General features: G+C 36.3%; 1 protein-coding gene across 1 annotated transcript in view; it reads right to left on the minus strand.

The window, feature by feature from the left end:
- Window positions 1–1027: 1027 nt before the first annotated feature.
- Window positions 1028–18465, minus strand: part of TTC39B (tetratricopeptide repeat domain 39B) — a 79284-nt gene continuing 61846 nt past the window's right edge. The window contains exons 11-19 of the mRNA XM_054810284.1: window positions 18211–18278; window positions 18064–18123; window positions 17593–17754; window positions 16427–16518; window positions 16011–16131; window positions 13381–13492; window positions 9600–9717; window positions 6582–6698; window positions 1028–5529 (exon numbers count right to left, since the gene is read on the minus strand). Coding sequence (XP_054666259.1) covers window positions 5433–5529; window positions 6582–6698; window positions 9600–9717; window positions 13381–13492; window positions 16011–16131; window positions 16427–16518; window positions 17593–17754; window positions 18064–18123; window positions 18211–18278 — 947 coding nt within the window. The 3' untranslated portion in view covers window positions 1028–5432. The remainder of the gene's footprint in view (window positions 5530–6581; window positions 6699–9599; window positions 9718–13380; window positions 13493–16010; window positions 16132–16426; window positions 16519–17592; window positions 17755–18063; window positions 18124–18210; window positions 18279–18465) is intronic.

Consider the following 18465-nt stretch of genomic DNA (forward strand, 5'->3'; position numbering starts at 1 on the left):
ACTGAGTATTCTTCATCCTGTGGCTTCAGGTGATGTAGGTATTGAATCTGGCCACTCAGCTTGGATGCTTTAACTACAATTTTTATGATACAAAAGCATGGCACAGACAGACACCTCCTACTGCTAATCATTTGAAGTTTCCTTTAACTGAGTGACTACATCTAGGAAGGTGTTCCTAGCTGTGATTACTAGCTGACATGTGCTTCTCCATAGACTGGAACTGCATGCTTATACTTCTACAAAAAGGAGAATACTTAATTTTGCATTCATTAAACATTGAATTTGCTATACTAACCATAGGCTCTGGTTTTTTCCAGAGGCTACTATTCTACAAACTGCAAAGTTCAGACACTTAAATTTCTTTATGAAGTTGTCCTACAAATTTTATTCAAAAATGAGTAAATGACAAGACCAGATTTAAAAAAAACAAACCCAAACAAAAATAAACCAACAAAAAAACCCCAAAACAACGACAAAAAAAACCCCAAAACCAAACCAACAAAAAACCCCACCAAACAACCAAAAATCCCCACCAACCAACCAACCAGAGCTAAGGTCCCAGCACCATTGATACCTTTCCCCTGGCGACAATACAGGAAGTCCAGCTGTTGAGCTGATCAGATGACTATAGCTTAGACTTACAAACGTAACATAACTTCTGCTAAATGCTTGCATGACTGCAGATGTAGTTCCTAACTTTGTGCTTATATCTTTCTTCGGTGTGTCTTCTTTTCCTTCTCCTGCTCAATGCACTTCCTTTATTCAATAGTCTGTAAGCATTCTAATCTAGCTACAAAGGTTTTATTCTGGACCATGGCACATCTAATAAATGAGATTAAATTAGCATTTTACAGACAGTAACAAGTATACAGGAGGACCTCCTATCTTTGGCTTTTCTGTGAGCTAAGTTATCTATTATCTCTGTTCTTATGATAACCATAATCACCACTCTCATCATTCAAACCATGGTAATTAAATCAACCTACCTGCTGGGAAGCATCAGGTAAAATTACATGCAACTATGGAAACGTTTAACCATGCTACATTAAAAAATAACTTTGAACATTTAAAAATAACTTTGAACATTTATTTTTCTAAATGTTACTAAAACCAAGCCCTGCACACATGTAAAAAGATAATTTTCTCCCTGTTTTTAATGTTGGGATTTTAAAAGAATCCTAGAAGTATATCTAGTTGTCACTGAATTTAATGACATAACTGATAACAGAACAAGTTAATTATTAATCACTCCTGTATTTTATACCATTTAAAGGTAGTATTTGATCTCTGGTGAGAAATTAAGATTAGTTTATTTTATATTTGCTATCTACATTTCAAAAGACCCTTTATTCTCTCCTAGACCTCGACAGCTTTGTACAACCTCTCAGCCTAGGTTGTATAAAAGAGCTATATGCCCAGGATAATGTGTTTAAACTTGAGATCAAGCCTTTTTTGTTGACACTGTTTTGATAAATGTCAGCTGAAGGTTCTTTACACACAATGGGTATACAGTGCCAAATTCAGCACTTGGTAGCACAAGCATAAAATGTGATTTATTCCTCTGCAGTGATAATCTGTTCCAATACATCACAATGAACGTTTCCACATGCTCTTAAAACCGGAACATACTACTTCATCCCTCATCCTCCATTATTTTGACCTTGGTTTTACTTAGGTACCAGATGGCAACATGTGCAAACCTCCATAGTTTAGAAGCAAATAAACAGCACCACCAGTGCAAATACAAACATTCTTTGTTGAACTATGCAGTATAAGAATATACAGAAGCCAAAGGACATTAAACATTAAGATTAGTAATAAAATAATTGCGAAGTTAAGTTGGATTTACTTCTTTTATACATTAGTTGGCAAGGTGTTTTAGAAACATAACAGTATCTGATTATTGTACATTTTTCTGTCTGTAAGGTGCTAAATACAGCTCTTATCCATGTGTATTAGAACAGATATAAAACAATCTTTGTTCAGCTTTCGTTTAACATGTATTTTCTTTCAATTTTTGTTAAAAAGTGGTGAACTAGGACTTAAAAACCACAAAACAATGATTTTTCACCAACAGACTAAACCTTTGAATGATATGCACAAACAAGATGTTTTTTGTATTTAAGTAGACAATTCTTAATCAAAGAGAAGCTTTGTCTTATAACCAGACTACTTTATTACTCCTCACCTTAAAAAAATACACATCTATTACCAGAGAGATCAGAATGGCCTTTTGGCATAACATAACTATGTAAGTTTAGCCTTGCTTGCTTAAATTAAGGAGCCTTGCTCTTGTATATATTATAATTCCTATTATCAGCAGAGGTTATAGCATGATAGGTAATTGCTCAGCTTAGCAGAGTTTCAAAGTTTCAGTACATTATTCAAAATTCCCAGGGGACAAGAGCAAGTGAAGATTATACAGAGCAGTAAGACTAAATCAAGAGTTGTATTTAAGGCCAAGTACAGTATAAAGCAGGTTAAAAAAAAAAGCTATAGTCTTTTCATCTGAACTGTTAACCACAAATCACTTAACTTAGACATAATGTACTAAACAATACTGCATCAATAAGGCATTGTGTCAGGGAGACATGCGCTTATTCTGCAGTGTTTGGAAGACAAAACATCTCTACAGCTCTACTAAGACGTACCTTAAGTGAACGATTACAAATCACTCTCACACATTTGTATTTCCACTGTTAATAAACTGGAAAAAAAAAAATCCAGAACAAAGCTAAGAATCTTGATCAACTGGGCTTTCTAACAAACTAGTTTGGAACAGCAGCACAGAAAAGGACACAATCTGTAAATAGTACTTATGCTGCGGACCTCACGGGGCATCAAAACACTACAGAGGGTATTGCAAATTTATGTTGATATGCCTGTTCTCTGCAGGAGTGCAAAAAGGCTGATCCCAAAAGAGACAAAGCGTAACATACACAGGGCGTTAATATTGTCTTTGGAGGGCTGAAGTGAAGAAGATAAAGTTCTCTTTTACTCTCTCTGCAGTCAGTATCATTATCCATGAAAAAAGTACACCGCTACATGACACTTTGTACTAAACTTTCAGAAAACAGCTTCTAAGGAACCTCAATGTTTACTTTTTGTTAATTTTGATTTCTATCCCAAATCACCCATAAAATATTAACTGTAAGACACTCCCCACAAAAACAACACATCAGAGACTACTTCATACTCCATCCTGAGAGTCTGTAGTCCCAGTTCTAACTCTTCTGTAGACTGAATTACTGTATGAAACACAACTTATAAAAGTTTTACCAGCAATTGCTTTCACCATATTTCAGGAGAAGAGGAAGTGGTCCCATCTGATTGCTACAATCCAATAATCAGATTAAACCAAAATAATCCTAAACTGAACGTGTAAATACCCAAAGAGGTATTAAAAGTATTGCCTGAAAATATAACATACAGAATTTTATTTTTGCTGCCTACAGCTTATAATCAGATATGTATAAATGGGCAAGTAATTAGAGAAGTCAGTTGGTAGCATATGCTCATCTCTGTTGACGAAGAGACAAATATCTTTCGTCCTTTAACTACAGTCATTAGAATATATTTTAAAATAAGCATGCTGTATTTTATCAGTGATTCAGTGTCTCAGGTATCTAAGCTTCAAACCTACATGTGTATAATTTTACACACTCATTTAGTTACACATTTACAATAGGCACAAATCCAAACCAGAGAAGACAATAGACTTTGGATGAGGTTTCCGCTTTGAAAGACCCATTATGTTTATTTAGCTAATATTTTTAAACTCTTACCTCACCTTTAAGTGTGCTACTGTGTTACAGATTTATATGCAATTAAATGACTCAGTTATTTATAAACTCATAGAAGAAAGCTGTGCTCTCAGTCACCTGAGAAGACTAACTATAGCATTTACATTATATTGACTGTTTAATTAGAAACTTTCAGTTACTCCTTTACTGAAGACACATTTTTCATCTATTTCTTTTGTTCTGTTTTTTCTTGGGTGGGAGTTAAGGGCAGAGAATCACATTACAGAGCATAGTTACTAGGAATTTACTGTGCAGTAGTAAATACACTGGGATTAATAAAATACAGAAATGGGGAAGTTTCTCAATCATTAGTGAAATAACAGTTATTGGGTGTATACTTAAAGAAAAATCAAGTATATTCTTATTTTTAAGAATAGCCAGCTAGCAGAATCTGCATATATAATGAATTGGAAAACTCAATTTGATACTGCTGTTCACATACTAAAATGAAAAGAAAAATACACGCAAAAATAAATGTCTCAATTTTACTATGAATTTTTGGTAGAAAGTAGAAAGTTGTGATTAGAATATGAACATTTTCTTAACTCCAAGTTTAAAAGTGGAATCACTTTTTGAGGAACAATCAAACTTGCATTAATAAGAGTTATTCCCTTTATTACAAAAATACATAAATTCTGCAAATTTTTATGTATTTTGGTTGGAATCCAAAACCAGAGAATACCAACAAGGGGGTTAGTCTTCAGATAGTAAAAGACTGCTTCAGAAAAATGAAAAGAACAATCCTTTCTCCAGATCCACGACAGGGAAGATGGGAAGCAATCAGTTTCATTTGTGCCACGAATTGTTTGGGGTAGACATCAGGAAATATTTCCTAGTCTTTTCCCACTGGGAAAGACATCCTGTGCAAGTTACAAAATTTCTCTCAGTGCAAGTTTTGGTTTTTTTAAAAACAAGTCTGTCAGGAACAACATAAGACTGCCGATTCTGCTTTAGAGCAAGAATACAGAATACATAATCTCTTAATATCCCTAGTAACCCTGCTTTTCTATGACTGAAAAATATCCCCTGTAACCACTTCAGTGAAACAGACCTGCAAAGACATTACACCTGCAGCCCTGCTTAACTTTATCTGACAGTGTAAAAATATTGCACTTCAGACAGGTTCATTTTGTTCCCAAAGTCAAAGATGATCAATTTTTTTCCTCTGGAACACAGACTTCAGAATATGGTATGCCAGGCGTGGGTAAGGTTATGTGCAGACATTGCATTTTTGTTCCAGAGGCAAAAAGGTCTCAAGTGTACTGCAGAAAATCAAACCTTAAAAAAAAGCAGAAATTAACACCAGTTCCACTGCACAACCAGCATCTGTTTTCATATAAAAAAATAAAGTGTTTGCATTAAACTTTATTGCACCATCAACTTTTTTTTTTAAATATCCCCCATTCAAGTCAAATATTAAATTATTCTTATCAAACAAAATATAAGGTCTTCTGTAAAGTATCAAGTAGATATAGTATATGCACTATACAGAAAAGAACAGTCTAAAGGAATGACATCAAATCAGAGATGACAGAAAACAATCATTAGGTTGTTTCTTTTCCATGATTAAAAAAAGATTGCAAAAAGATTGTGTAGGCTATTGTACGCATGAAAAGCATCCCTCCTCATTCAAGGGGTTGAAGCAGGTGACACCTTCAAGCTGTCAAGTGCTGCATGAATTCTGAAGTGCAACCTGGACTCCATGGAGTATTCTTTGTAGTTGTTTCTGCAAAAGAAGTTATTTTAAGAAAAACTTTTTTGGCCTGGATTGCTTCTACTTCATACATGCACTGAAGTACCAAACTTAACAGCTTTCATTCCTTCAACAGGAGACAGAGGTTGATACACAGATGAGTTATCAGACATAAAAAGCTACATTCACAAACTGAGCAGAGACTTATACCAAAACTAACAATTAAATGTCCTGATAAACTAAATCCATGTCTTAGCACCTCTTTCACTTATTTTCATCCTTTCAACAGCCCTCTCAATTACTGAAGTTTGCTGTGAAAAGACAAGCTAGAAGACTACAGAAAAGAAAGGCTGTTAGCTGAAGGTGTAAGTTCACCTTCAAAATACAACTCAGCCAGAGTAATAAAACACAGGGAAATCTCATTATCTAATGCGGACAAACAAAAGAGGCAAAAAACCTACTATGTTTCTAAAAAAGGTTTTAGGAGATTGTTTCTAACTCACCTTTACAACACTATTGCTTGATTGGTATACTTCTCTGTACACACAAGGGGCAAATTTTACCCCATACTATAATCTATAGGTGAAGCAAACATGCCACTCACTCTGCAGTAAATTTAGCTCTCTACTGCTCTTCTGTGACAGGATATGAAAGGAAAAAGGAACGTGGTCAGAAGTGTACTGGCTTTTAACCTACGCCCACTAACACCTTTACTGCAGCAGATGTAAGCCCCCCAGCTGCTCTCTAGGACAGAGGTGGTATAGATCCCTTCCTGGACTCTCCAGCTCCATTCCAGCATGCAGTGGAGCCTCAGCATCTCTGAAGTCTAAATGAAAAGGAGACATTTTCCCTTCATATCGTGTCTTGTTTGATATGGTCTACTCCACTGTGTCTGAAGGACAAAGTTTCTTGAAACTGTAAAAGTCAACTATATCTGACAACTTTTCCAAGTCAATAACACAATAATTTATAATTACTTGTATATTGCAAAGGGGCTGCCAGAAAGAAAAAATACACGCCTTCATTGCTAAAGTTACTCAGTTAATCTACAGGCTGATGCAAATAAAAAAAATAAACGCACTTACTTCGCAGTTTCTATGTATCTTATTGCTTTTTCTCTCTCGTTCTGTTGTTTGTACAGAAGACCCAACTCATACAGGGTGAACGGCACCAAATAACTATCGTATTTTATTTGTTTCTCACTAGAAAAAACAGAACAGTACAGAAGTGGTTAAATATAACCTTTCCTCAAGTGAACAGTTAACTTTTAAATACAATCACTACCTGTAAAAGCACATGGCCAGAGAAAACACTCTGGAACCTTTTTACTGGTTAACTCTGTGCATATTAATTACACCTGTAAAAAGTGGACATAAAATAGTGCCAACATAACCTCCTAGAAGCAAAAACGTATGCTTTCCTAATTCCCATTTGTCTTTTGGTATATTACGTAAGCTACCATGAACGTGATTCCAAGACTGGGACCCTACTGTGTGACTTATAGTTCAAAAAAACCCCCAATCATCCAAAAAGATGACTTAAGATAAAGACAACGTTCATTAGATTATGCAGTATAATACAAATACTTCTTTCCCACACACAGAATTGAGATCCCCTTACCCTAGCTTGACTGAACAAATCATCAGAGAATTAAGAAAATTCAACTTTTCCTCAATACGAGAAATTCTCAGAATCACTGTGGCTGGAAGACACCTCTGGAGATCCATCTAGTCCAATCCCCTGCTCAAAGCAAGGTCAATGGCAGCAACCTGTCCAGGACTGTGCCCACCTAGGTTTCAAATATCTCCAACAATGGAGACTCCACAGTCTCTCTGGACAACCTGTGCCAGTGTTTGACCACCTTTAACAATAAAAATACAAAAATTCTCCTTATGTTTCAACAGTATTTCCTGTATTTCAGTTTGTGCCCATTACTTCTTATTCTATCACTGAGCACCATTGAGAAAGTTTAGTTGCCCCCCCCCCCCCCCTTTTTTTTTTTTTTAAACACACTCCCTTCAGGTAACCCTTTCAAGTCCTCTCTTCTCTTGGCTGAATACCCCCAGGTCTCTTGGCTTCTTGTTACATGACAGATGCTTCAATCCTTTAATCATCTTTGTGACCCTTTCTTAGACTTGCTCCAGTACGTCCATGCTCCCTTGTACCATTGAGTCCAGGACTAGACACAGTACTCCTGATGTGACCTCATCAATGCTGACAGGAGAGGAAGGATCACCACCTTTGACTTGCTGATGACGCTCTTCCTCATTCAACTCAGCACACTGTTGGATATCTTTGTTGCAAAGGCACTATGCTGGCTCACGGTCAGCTTGGGGTTGACCATGATGCCCAGGATCCCCAGGTCATTTTCTGACAAGCTGCTCTTCAGCCAGCCTGCCTCCAGCCTGTACTGGTGCATGGGGTTATTCCTCCCCACGGGTAGGGATTGGCACTTTCATTTGTTGAACTTCATGAGGATGTTGTCAGCCCATTTCTCCAGTCTGTCCAGGTTGCTCAGAATGGCATCAGACCCATCTGGCATATCAACCACTCCTTCCACTCTGTATCATCTGCACATTTGCTGAGGTTGCATTCTGTCCCATTATCCAAGTTCTTAATGAAGATGTGAAAAACTATTGGCCCCAGCATTGAACTCGGCATTATTCTACTGATGACTGGCCTCCAGCTGACTTCATGCTGCTGATCCCAGCCTTCTGAACCCAGCAGTTCAGCCAGTCTTCAATCCATCTCACTGCCCACTTATCTAGTTGAGATTTCATCAGTTTGTCTGTGTTGATATTGTGGGAGACAGTGTCAAAACCTCTTTCTATGCTCAAGAACATCCACTGTTGTCCCCTCACGTACTGAGCCTCATTGTAGAAGACTATAAGGATAGTTAAACATGATTTCCCCTTCCTAAGTCCACGCTGACTACTCCTGATCACCTTCATGCATTTGGAAATGGTTTCTGGAATTATTTACTTCACCATCCTAGGGACTGATAAGCTGACTGGCCTGCAGTTCCGCAGATCCTCCTCCATGCCCTTCCTGAAGATAGGAATGACATTTGATCTCTTCCAGTCCTCAGGAACTTCACCTAATTGCCATGACCTTTCAAAGATAACGGAGTTTTACAATGACATTGGCCAGCTCCCTCAGCATTCATGGTTATATGCCAATGTCCAATGTACTTAGGTATTGTTCAGCTGCCATAGACATATGTATGTCTAGTCTGTTCAGACTTTTCCTAACCTGACTCTTCTCCATCAAGGGCAACTCTTGCATGTTCCAGACTTTCCCACAGGTTTCATGGACCTGGAATTCCTGAAGGCTGATCTTACCACTGCAGAATGAGGTGAAGAAGGCATCTCATATCTTAACCTTTCCTGTGGTTTTTACAATCAATTCTTTGACTCTTATCTGGATAGAATAACATCAACCAATACTGCAGAATGAAAAAGTTCACAACAAGCACTGCAAAAGCTCTCAATGTTTTGAGAGCAACACTTCTAAGGAGGCACCTCATCCTGCTTTTTTAGCCTAATTACTCTAAAAATTAAAAAAGTTTACTACAATCAGTACATGACTCAATGTTACATAAAGAAAAGCTACTACAGTAGACACAGATCTGACACCTAAAATATTTGATAACTCCATAACACAGGAAACAAGTTTTCAACTGAAACACATAACAGCAACTTCTCATCTACATAAAGAAGCATTAACTGCTGAAGTACTAAATCCTGAAAAAAGCAAACAGGAAATCCACGTGAATTAACTTTACTTATATTGATTGTTCTGCAAATACAAAAACACTAATTCCAAATGTATTTAGATAAATATGTTACCTGTCAGTTTGACTTATTTGGTCTAAAACATCACATTTATTTAAAGCTATATAATGTTAAATCGCTATAGAAAAATACTAGCAAAGTTTTGTGGTTCTCTAACCACTTTCAGAGGTATTTTAATTCCAGCTCTCTAAAAGGGTGTTAAAGTTTAATTATTCAAAATTCTAACATGATGACTTCTACAGGAGTATCAGAAATTTCACCCAAAGCTACAAAATATACAGGTAAAAAGTCTGTTTATGTTATTTTTACCTTTGAATTACTTTACTGAAACACAGTTCAGCTTGCATGAGTCTTCCCAAGTGTTTCAGGCAGAGGCCCTTCAGTAACTGCAACATGCACGCATCATCCATATAGTATTCATTGCGATCTAAAAGTAAAAACGAGATACATCAAAGAATTTGAAGACATCATGAAAAAGAAAATTAGACTTTCAGTAGGGAATATGTATTTAGACTCAGGAATCTTGCTTCTCAGATTTTATATCTCGAAATATACATAACCTTCAGATACAACTTTAAATACTGTCTACTAAAGAAGATGTGTGCGTAACATCTGTATCTTCAAAGACACAGGCTAAGAAGAAATAAAAATAAATTGAAACATTCAGATATTCCCCAGTCTTCTGTATCTGGAAGTCAGTACAAAGCAGGCATAAACTGGTAGCAGTTAAAAAATTCTGTACTTTTAACATCTAAAACAGGAAGCAAAACCTATAGTAAGACTGAAACCTCCTTCTCACTACATTATCTTAATAGCTTCCCCTGTTGCAGAGGGTTGGCGGATCCCCAGTAGCACCAGTAATGTGAAAAGCACAAGAACACATTAGAACTCCGTCCTGCAGAACATTTAGGAAGCATTATTTGGCAGTACAAATTCAAGAAACCACATTTATTAGTATTCTCATCATCTCTAACAATTGAGAAGCTTCACTAGCACCATTTGGAAAATTCAAGAAAGTTTTATGTTCAATAGGACTAAAAATATCAGATGAAACAGCTTTTGTGAAGAGGCTCAGAAAAACAACCTGAACGAATGTGGTCCTTTTTTGTTGCCTTGGTTTATAGCATTTGCTGGGTGCAGGGAAGGAAAGGAAAAGAAAGAAAACACATATGGATAGACAGATGGCGGCACATACATTAACAATTCAGGAAGCAAAACACCCTCCTTTCAGATCATGTTGTTTACAACTAATTACCAACTCTCTAAGGTCATGTTAATTTTTTTCTTAATAGTCTGCCAAAAAAATCCTATGTAAACAGTTCTGAAACATGCAAGACTAAAGCATCTTAGGATTCAGTAAAGTGCTTTGCCACTACATTCAGGCTTATTTCTGTCTGTGTTGAAACCCAAAAAGTCTCGATAGATAACGACTGACAGACTGCGCTTTTAGTGACAGGTAGATGTGTTTTGCGTTCCCTCTAGCCTGTTTTTCTAGGCTAGGGTACTGGATTCATGTGACTGTCTCTTAAAGGATTCATTTGCTGAAATTACTGGGTATAAGCACTGATGTCAGTAAAAGCCTGCCAGTCTTTAACACCTTAAACTAGTATCTCCCTGGTATTTCTCACAGGAAGAAAAGGTGTTATGCCAAAACACTGACAGTAAATGCACAGGCCAATTTCATACAGACAACCTTGCAATAAATGTGGGAGAACCATCTTCCTACAGTCCTCTATACCAGAGGAAATATCATTATCAGAGTTTTGAAACACAGAAGAAATTATTTTTTCTGGAAGCTACAAATTCCTTTTTTATATCTTGGAGATGACACAACTACAGAAAAGTAAGATTTCCAGAAATCCTGAGACAAAAAAAAAATTCTAATGTATTTAATCTGTTCCTCCTACCATCTCTATTTTCAGCTCTATACAACATAAAACTACTTTCAATCCTTGACAGATTCCTTGCTGTGCCTGTTCACTTGAAGTAATGAAGCATCAACAGCTCTCTCTAAGAAGTCTCAATCCCTAAGTGACCTTTGTGTAGAATTAACACACTTTTTTACAGCATGTTAGCAGTCATAGAATCATAGAATGGTTTGGGTTGGAAGGAACCTTAAAGATCATCTAGTTGCAACCCCCCTGCCACGGGCAAGGACACCCTCCACTAGACCAGGTTGCCCAAAGCCCCATCCAACCTGGCCTTGAACACTTCCAGGGATGTGGCTGCCACAACCTCTCTGGGCAACCTGTGCCAGTGCCTCACCACTCTAACAGTAAAGAATTTCTTCCTTACACCCAATATAAATCGACCCTCTTTTAGTTTAAACCCATTACCCCTTGTCCTGTCACTACATGCCCTTGTAAACAGTCCCTCTCCATCTTTCCTGTAGGCCCTCTTTAGGTACCGGAAGGCCACAATTAGATCTCCCCAGAGCCTTCTCTTCTCCAGGCTGAACAATCCCAACTCTCTCAGCCCTTTAAAGCTATCTAGTACTGACAGCTATCTCTTAAAATAATATTGTATCCTTGCCACACCCTGCTAATAGCCTTAATCACTTTCTTTGGGTCTCAATTCAGCAGTAATTCAAGTAATCAGAGTCTTTATCTTGTCTGGGTCCGTATCTTTAAAAGCAAATCAGGCTCACAGACGCAAAGTCCAAAACAAAACTACATATGACTGAAGTTATTACTAAAAAAGATGCAGAAAGCATAAAAAACAAATATGCTTCCAGATTACATCCTATTTGTAAATTGCATATTTCCATAAGAAAAACATACTGGTTTTATTTCTGTTCTTTTATTTTGGTACACTGTGCATCTCTACTTCAGAATTTAACTGGAAGTCTACTTCACTGTTATAACAGATCAGCACTTATAGTACAAGCCTCTGCATGATACAGCACTGGATTCCCAACAGCTTCTGCCAGAACTCACGGGAACATGACTTTATCTGCAGACATCTTGCATATTGCTACATTTTGGTTTTAATAGCATAACAAAAAAAAGGAGAAACACTTGAGATTTAAGAGGCACACTACTGATTCTGCAGAAATGTGAATAAAAAAAATAAAAAATAAAGGGACCCAATTCAGTCTTGGTCTTGCAAGCTACTCTCATTTAGCTTATGCACACTGGGGCAATCTAGATGGTATATTTTCTTGTATGTCCTTTTATAACTTCTGATGCATCACCTCAGTTTATATGTAAATCATACTTAGATCTAACTTTACATTTCATAATTCATGTTTTAATAATGTAGCAAAACTAACTTTTGCTAAATTGTTGATAAATGTAATTAAAATCTGGGTTCAATACAAATTATTTTTAGTGAGTTACCAAGAAAAAAGTTTCATGTGTGAAAAAATAATATCTATTCATTCTAGAAGAATGCAAAAGAGAAGTCTACTGAGAAGTTCACAGGATACATGAAAGCAGCCACCTGATAAAACCTGATAAAGCCAGGTACTTCTGCAGTAAACCTGTCGTAATGACAGAACTTAATGAATAAGTTATGGACTCATTCTCTAAACATTACCCTGAACCTCTATGCTTCAAATACATCGAGATCTAAAACCATGGTCAAAGTTTGTTAAAAGTATGTTTTATTTTACAACTAGCAAACATATTTTATTTTGCCAGGCAGTAAAAAAACTAGACCCATGCATAGTACTGCATTGTTTCCTTTATACTTACTCGTATTCTGCTCAGCATCTCCTCTGTAGTAAAGTTAAAGTGTGGTGTAAATTGGTTTAGAAAAAATATTTTTCAAACATTTAAGAAGTTAGAGGATTACGCTCCAAAAACACTCTCAGAGACTGGAATGTCTTAGTAAGACTCATTTAAGTTCTGTAACTAACAAACAATCTCACATCCTTGAGCTTTCTGTATTCTTCTACAGCATCAAAATGGATAAAGAACATCAATTGAAGAATCACCGCTAACTTTCATGTGGCTCCAAAATTTCCATACTCAGATTTATTAGCACATTGCCCAAGTCACGTATCTCACAGAACATTAGTAGACAGAAGCAAAGAAAAGAGTCAGCACTTCTTACTAGCTTAATAATTCCATCTTAACTGATCACTTACTGGTTTCATTTTGTAGAGCAGTTTCTTCTTTTTCAATTGTTATCAGTAAATTTTCAGTGAGGTCTGCTCTTCTGCCCACAACTGCAAAGCCATTCCAGACATACATCATTTCCTGAAAAAAAAAAAAAAAAAAAACAAACCCAACAAATAAGACAAACTCATGGAATTGCATAAATATTTAAGTAAAGAGTATCCCTTGGAAGGCTGTTATGGAACATTTTCAGTACATAAAAATACTGCTTACACAAACTTGTTTTAAACAATATGAAAAGTCTCAAAGCCAAAACACTGTTGAGACACCCATGAATAAAAGTATCTGTTCTATTTCAAATAACCACACACAACAGTAGGGGACATTCTGTCAGTTACGTGCAAGTTTAGAAAGACAATCATGTTTGCCTTAGTAATCATTTAAAGATGCATAAAAGTATCTATGCATACACAGGGGAGCAAAAATGACATTGAATGTCTGTGGGCAAAGTTAACCTGGGTTTCTAAGTTTTGAATGTTCTGACACCTTTTTAATGGAGTCTATCATGTATTTTCATAGATCTTTAAAGCCAAAACTGAACAGATGTTATCACATGATAGTTTACTGTCACCCACATAACACATGAGCAAAACTGGGTATTTTAGGTTCAACTTCTGGCCTCTCACATATGAACTAAAGAAGCAGCTGAAAGTAGTTACTTTCTACAGGAATACAAATTTATGTGTATATTTGTGGGTGCGTGCATGTATATACAGTATACATATATATGTCTGCACCCAAACACACACGTGTGTTTAACTATAGATGCTATAACCCATAGGCTGTTACCTTCCATGTGAAACAACACTGGAAACAGATAAAACTTTCTGGATAAAACTGTGGTTCCAGTACACACATCCAACACATGCTTCCAATATAATTCCTACAAAATCTTATTTTAAGAAAAAAATAATTCCAGGCAAATCCTGGTACAAAGCTTCTCAGATGCTTCAGTACAATAGTAAGCAAGATACTTGTTTTGTTGCATTAAATATTATCACATTGTAACGCATAGAACCATGTAATTGTTTTGGTTGGAAAAGACCTTTAAGATCAAGTCCAATCATTAACCTAGCCCTGCCAAGTCCAACCACTAGACCACGTCCCTAAGCACCACATCCACACATCTTTTAAATACCTCTGGGGATGGTGACTCAACCACTTCCCTGGGGAGCCTCTTCCAGTGATTGATAACCCTTTTGGTGAAGAAATTTTTCATAATATCCAATCTAAACCTCCCCAGCACAACTCAAGGCCATTTCCTCTTGTCCTATCGCTTATGACTTGGTAGAAGAGATCAACACCCACCTGGCTACAACCTCCTTTCAGGGAGTTTAGACAGCAATAAGGTCTCCCCTCATAAAGAGAAGGAGGGAATACACACATAGAGTTAATGCTAACCAACAGGAAACTTTGCTGAGATCTTTACTCAATCATCACAAATACAAGAGTATCATCTTTTCTACTATATTTGAATTGTAATTACACCTCTGAAATATGAAGTGTGATTTCATTCTGAAGCTGACACAATACATTGTTGAAATATTTCCACTTACATTTGTGCTGTAACTATGTAGATTTTCAGAGGGAGAAAAAACCTAATTCTATCAAAATCTGAAATAGTGTTACTGACATTATCAACTATATTATGCTACATTGGCTTCAATTCTGTAGTCCAGTCTCATTTACTCTTATTGCAGTAATACCATACACTATGTTTATTTTTGCATAATCCATGATAGAAAAATTCTTAAATTAAAAGATACTGGATTTGACAGCAAGACCAAAGATATATACTCACAACTAAACAGCACTGTGCTGTATAAGCCTAGGACAACTTTGTTACCGAGATCTTTACATGTAATTGAGTATAAAATTAATTTTAAAACTGACATTAATTTTCTTTGGACTCCTCTTTCTATATCAGTAAGGTTTAACATAAGAAATTACTTTTCAAATTATGTTTTTCATCTGCAGTTGTTGCTAAATTATCCATGCACAAAAATTTTAGCATACATATATGCAAAGTGTAATTGCTGTGCACACATAAACAGACTGTGCACTAATGCCTCTGAAGTTAAAAGCATGGGAAATTAGAATAGCACTAGTAAAGTATCTTTAACTTCTGCACATTTTACCTAGACTCAATATATGGTGAAAAAAAAGCCTAACCAATAAATACCACCACTCTTCATTTTCACCAGAAGAACAGAAAGTGCTGAAGTACTCAACTTCCTAATGAAGGAATGTCTGGAGGACAAGGACTGAAATCCTGCCAAACTAAAGAACATGAACACACATACTAGAAACCCATACAGGTTTCTAGCTGACAGGTGACTTTCAGCCTCATATGGAACAGCAATCAGTCTCTGTATGTTTCAATGTTCATGTGAAAAATCTGGCTCTGGTTTTAGACTGCTAGCAGTATATTTCCTAGTATATCTCACAAAAATCCCATTGCATTAGTGCAGTAATTCTCTAAAAAAACAATTTAAAAAATGCAGATACATACTGCCTGATATTATTCTTTCCCTGTAAAATCAATCATATTTATTTCTTTTCTATTTGAAAAGGACAAAAAGAAAGCAAGCATAAATACCAAGGCAGGTAATATCAGCTTCACTGGTTGAGAACTTGCATAGCGTCGAGCTTTCCTTACTGCAAACTTCTCGGTTGGGATAGATTTTCCTGCAATTCTCTGTTTTAGACCATCCACTTGTCTACAAGGAGGGAAAATGGAAAACAGAAATTGCTTTATGTAATTTTCACTTCATCTTATTTCATTTAGCAAGATTTGCTGTTCTGCCCTGAAGTGTAACATCATAAAGTGTTTCACACCACTTAGACTGCAGTTGCAGGAATATTTTAAGTATTCTGACGCTAAAAGCAAAGAGAAAAACTGAAAAGTTGATGTTATAAGTAGGAAGTAAATCACACAAGACAAAGATACTCAAGTCAAACACTTTTATATGGGGGGAAAAAGACTGCACACCTCATTGCTTTAGAAATATTTACCTGAATAAAGACACAACGTCCTCACCAGTCTTTTTCAAATCATCCTCTGGAAGCATACACAGAATTGCTGCCTTCTGGAATACATATATTGCCTATTTCAAAAAGAAATAGCAACACATTACCACATCTAATTTGCTGTGTTCAGTCAATACACTAAGGACTCATATCTTGAGCACTTGCTGCAGCTGTTTCCAGTAATTCTCAGGCAGGTTGAACTACAGAAGTTTAGCATTTCCTTTGTCACATAATTTATGCTATAACTTTATTTTCAACATATTTATTAATATTCTAAATAAGTTAGAATGCTAAAGATGTCTCCTTCAAAGAACATGAGAATTTATTATGCAAAGCACTGATAAAGAGATGCGGTTAAATGACATAACTATTTTAAAGTCCATTAATGTTGTTATATCTGTTACATGTAGAGACACGCCTGAAAAAACAGAAGAATATATCTGAGCATTGATTCAAGGAAAGTTCAATAACTGGATTTTGTAGAGAAAAAGAAACATCCATAATTCTATTCAAGATATTTATTTGCACTTCACATTCAATATACTATTCTCTTCCTCTTTTGTCAAGAATTGGATGTATCCCCTTTTTCAGCAAGCATAATAAAACAGTAATATAGAAAGGAACAGACAAAAATTATGTACCAAAAATTATTTGCACATTGTGCTTGGTTCATACTTTGAGACATTTTTACAAGGAAAAGGTAGATACCCCAACTCTTCTCATGAGACCCTCTCTCCAGCAGCCTTCTCATTTCATGTCACAAAGCATCTGCAGAGTAGGCCTGCTCTCATCTGTTTATAATTTACTAACAAACACAGCTTCTTCAGCCAAGTTTCATTAGTGAGTGTTAGAACTTGACTTGAGATTCAAGTTAACAGTTTTCCTCTCCCTCTTCTTTCTCACAACTGTGGTAAGTACCTCTGTTTTCAAAGGGACTGACGCATTGTGAAATATTGGCTCTGGTGCTTCAGAATGTGAAATAGAAATTCCTCCTTAACCACACCGTTAAACCTACCATTTTAGTGCCATTGTGCCTTTCCTCATGGGTTTCAGAAGAAATTAAAAATTACACTTACTGTGCAAATTGAAATGCAAATTTAACTGTGGAGGGGCTACTGGTATATCATAACAACATCCACCTGCCCATTTACCTTAGACCACCTGCTCTCTTTGCTGAGCAGGTCTGCATACCGATATGCTTGAAGCCAGTCCTGCTGGAAAGTGTAGCACCACATCAGTTCCCAGTAACAGAGATGATGAATCTGCTTCCACTCTTGTTGGGCTGCTATGCATTCTTGGAACCTCAACTGCGCCTATTATGTAGTTAAGTAAGAATAATGAAAATTGGCTCAATTACAGCTCCACATGAGATCCATGTCTAATTACAGAGCAAATTCCTTCCTAGAACCCAAGTAGAGAACACCTGACTAGTAAAATGAGATAAGCTTCCCTTTCAGTCTCACTTACAGAGAGAGAGCTGGAATCAATATTAAAACTGAACATGAACAGGGATAAGAGCACAATTATCAGTCCAAATAAAATGTTACTTAGATTAGTTAGATATTTTTCCCCAAGTTGAACACTGACCAAATAAAAACCTTAAAAAGAAAAAAATTATTTACCTTTTCAAAATTTCCTTTCAGTATATCTATTCTAGCAGCATAAAACAGAATAATGGAACCCTTGAAAGGAGATGAGAAAAATACCCAATTACTATTTTAAGCTTAGGGAAGTACGTTGCTGTTAAAAAATTTATTGAGAATACACACATTTGGAAATTTCTGGAGGTAGGGTTCGAGGAGACTGTCTGCTTCCTGAAGGTTGGCTTCCCCTGTACCTAGAAAACATAACAAACCAACCTGAATGTACTTTAAAAAAAATTAGCTTCATAGATTAAGATCTTGGGTTACAAATCATATTATGGCTTGAATAGATTAACAGATGACTGCTTTTATGCAAAAGCAGAATTATTTCATCATACTGTGTTACTATAAAAATGAATTCTTGTCCTGAAGGCACTAAGT

The sequence above is a fragment of the Grus americana genome, chromosome Z, assembly GCF_028858705.1.
Source record: "Grus americana isolate bGruAme1 chromosome Z, bGruAme1.mat, whole genome shotgun sequence".
In the NCBI taxonomy this organism is placed as follows: domain Eukaryota; kingdom Metazoa; phylum Chordata; class Aves; order Gruiformes; family Gruidae; genus Grus; species Grus americana.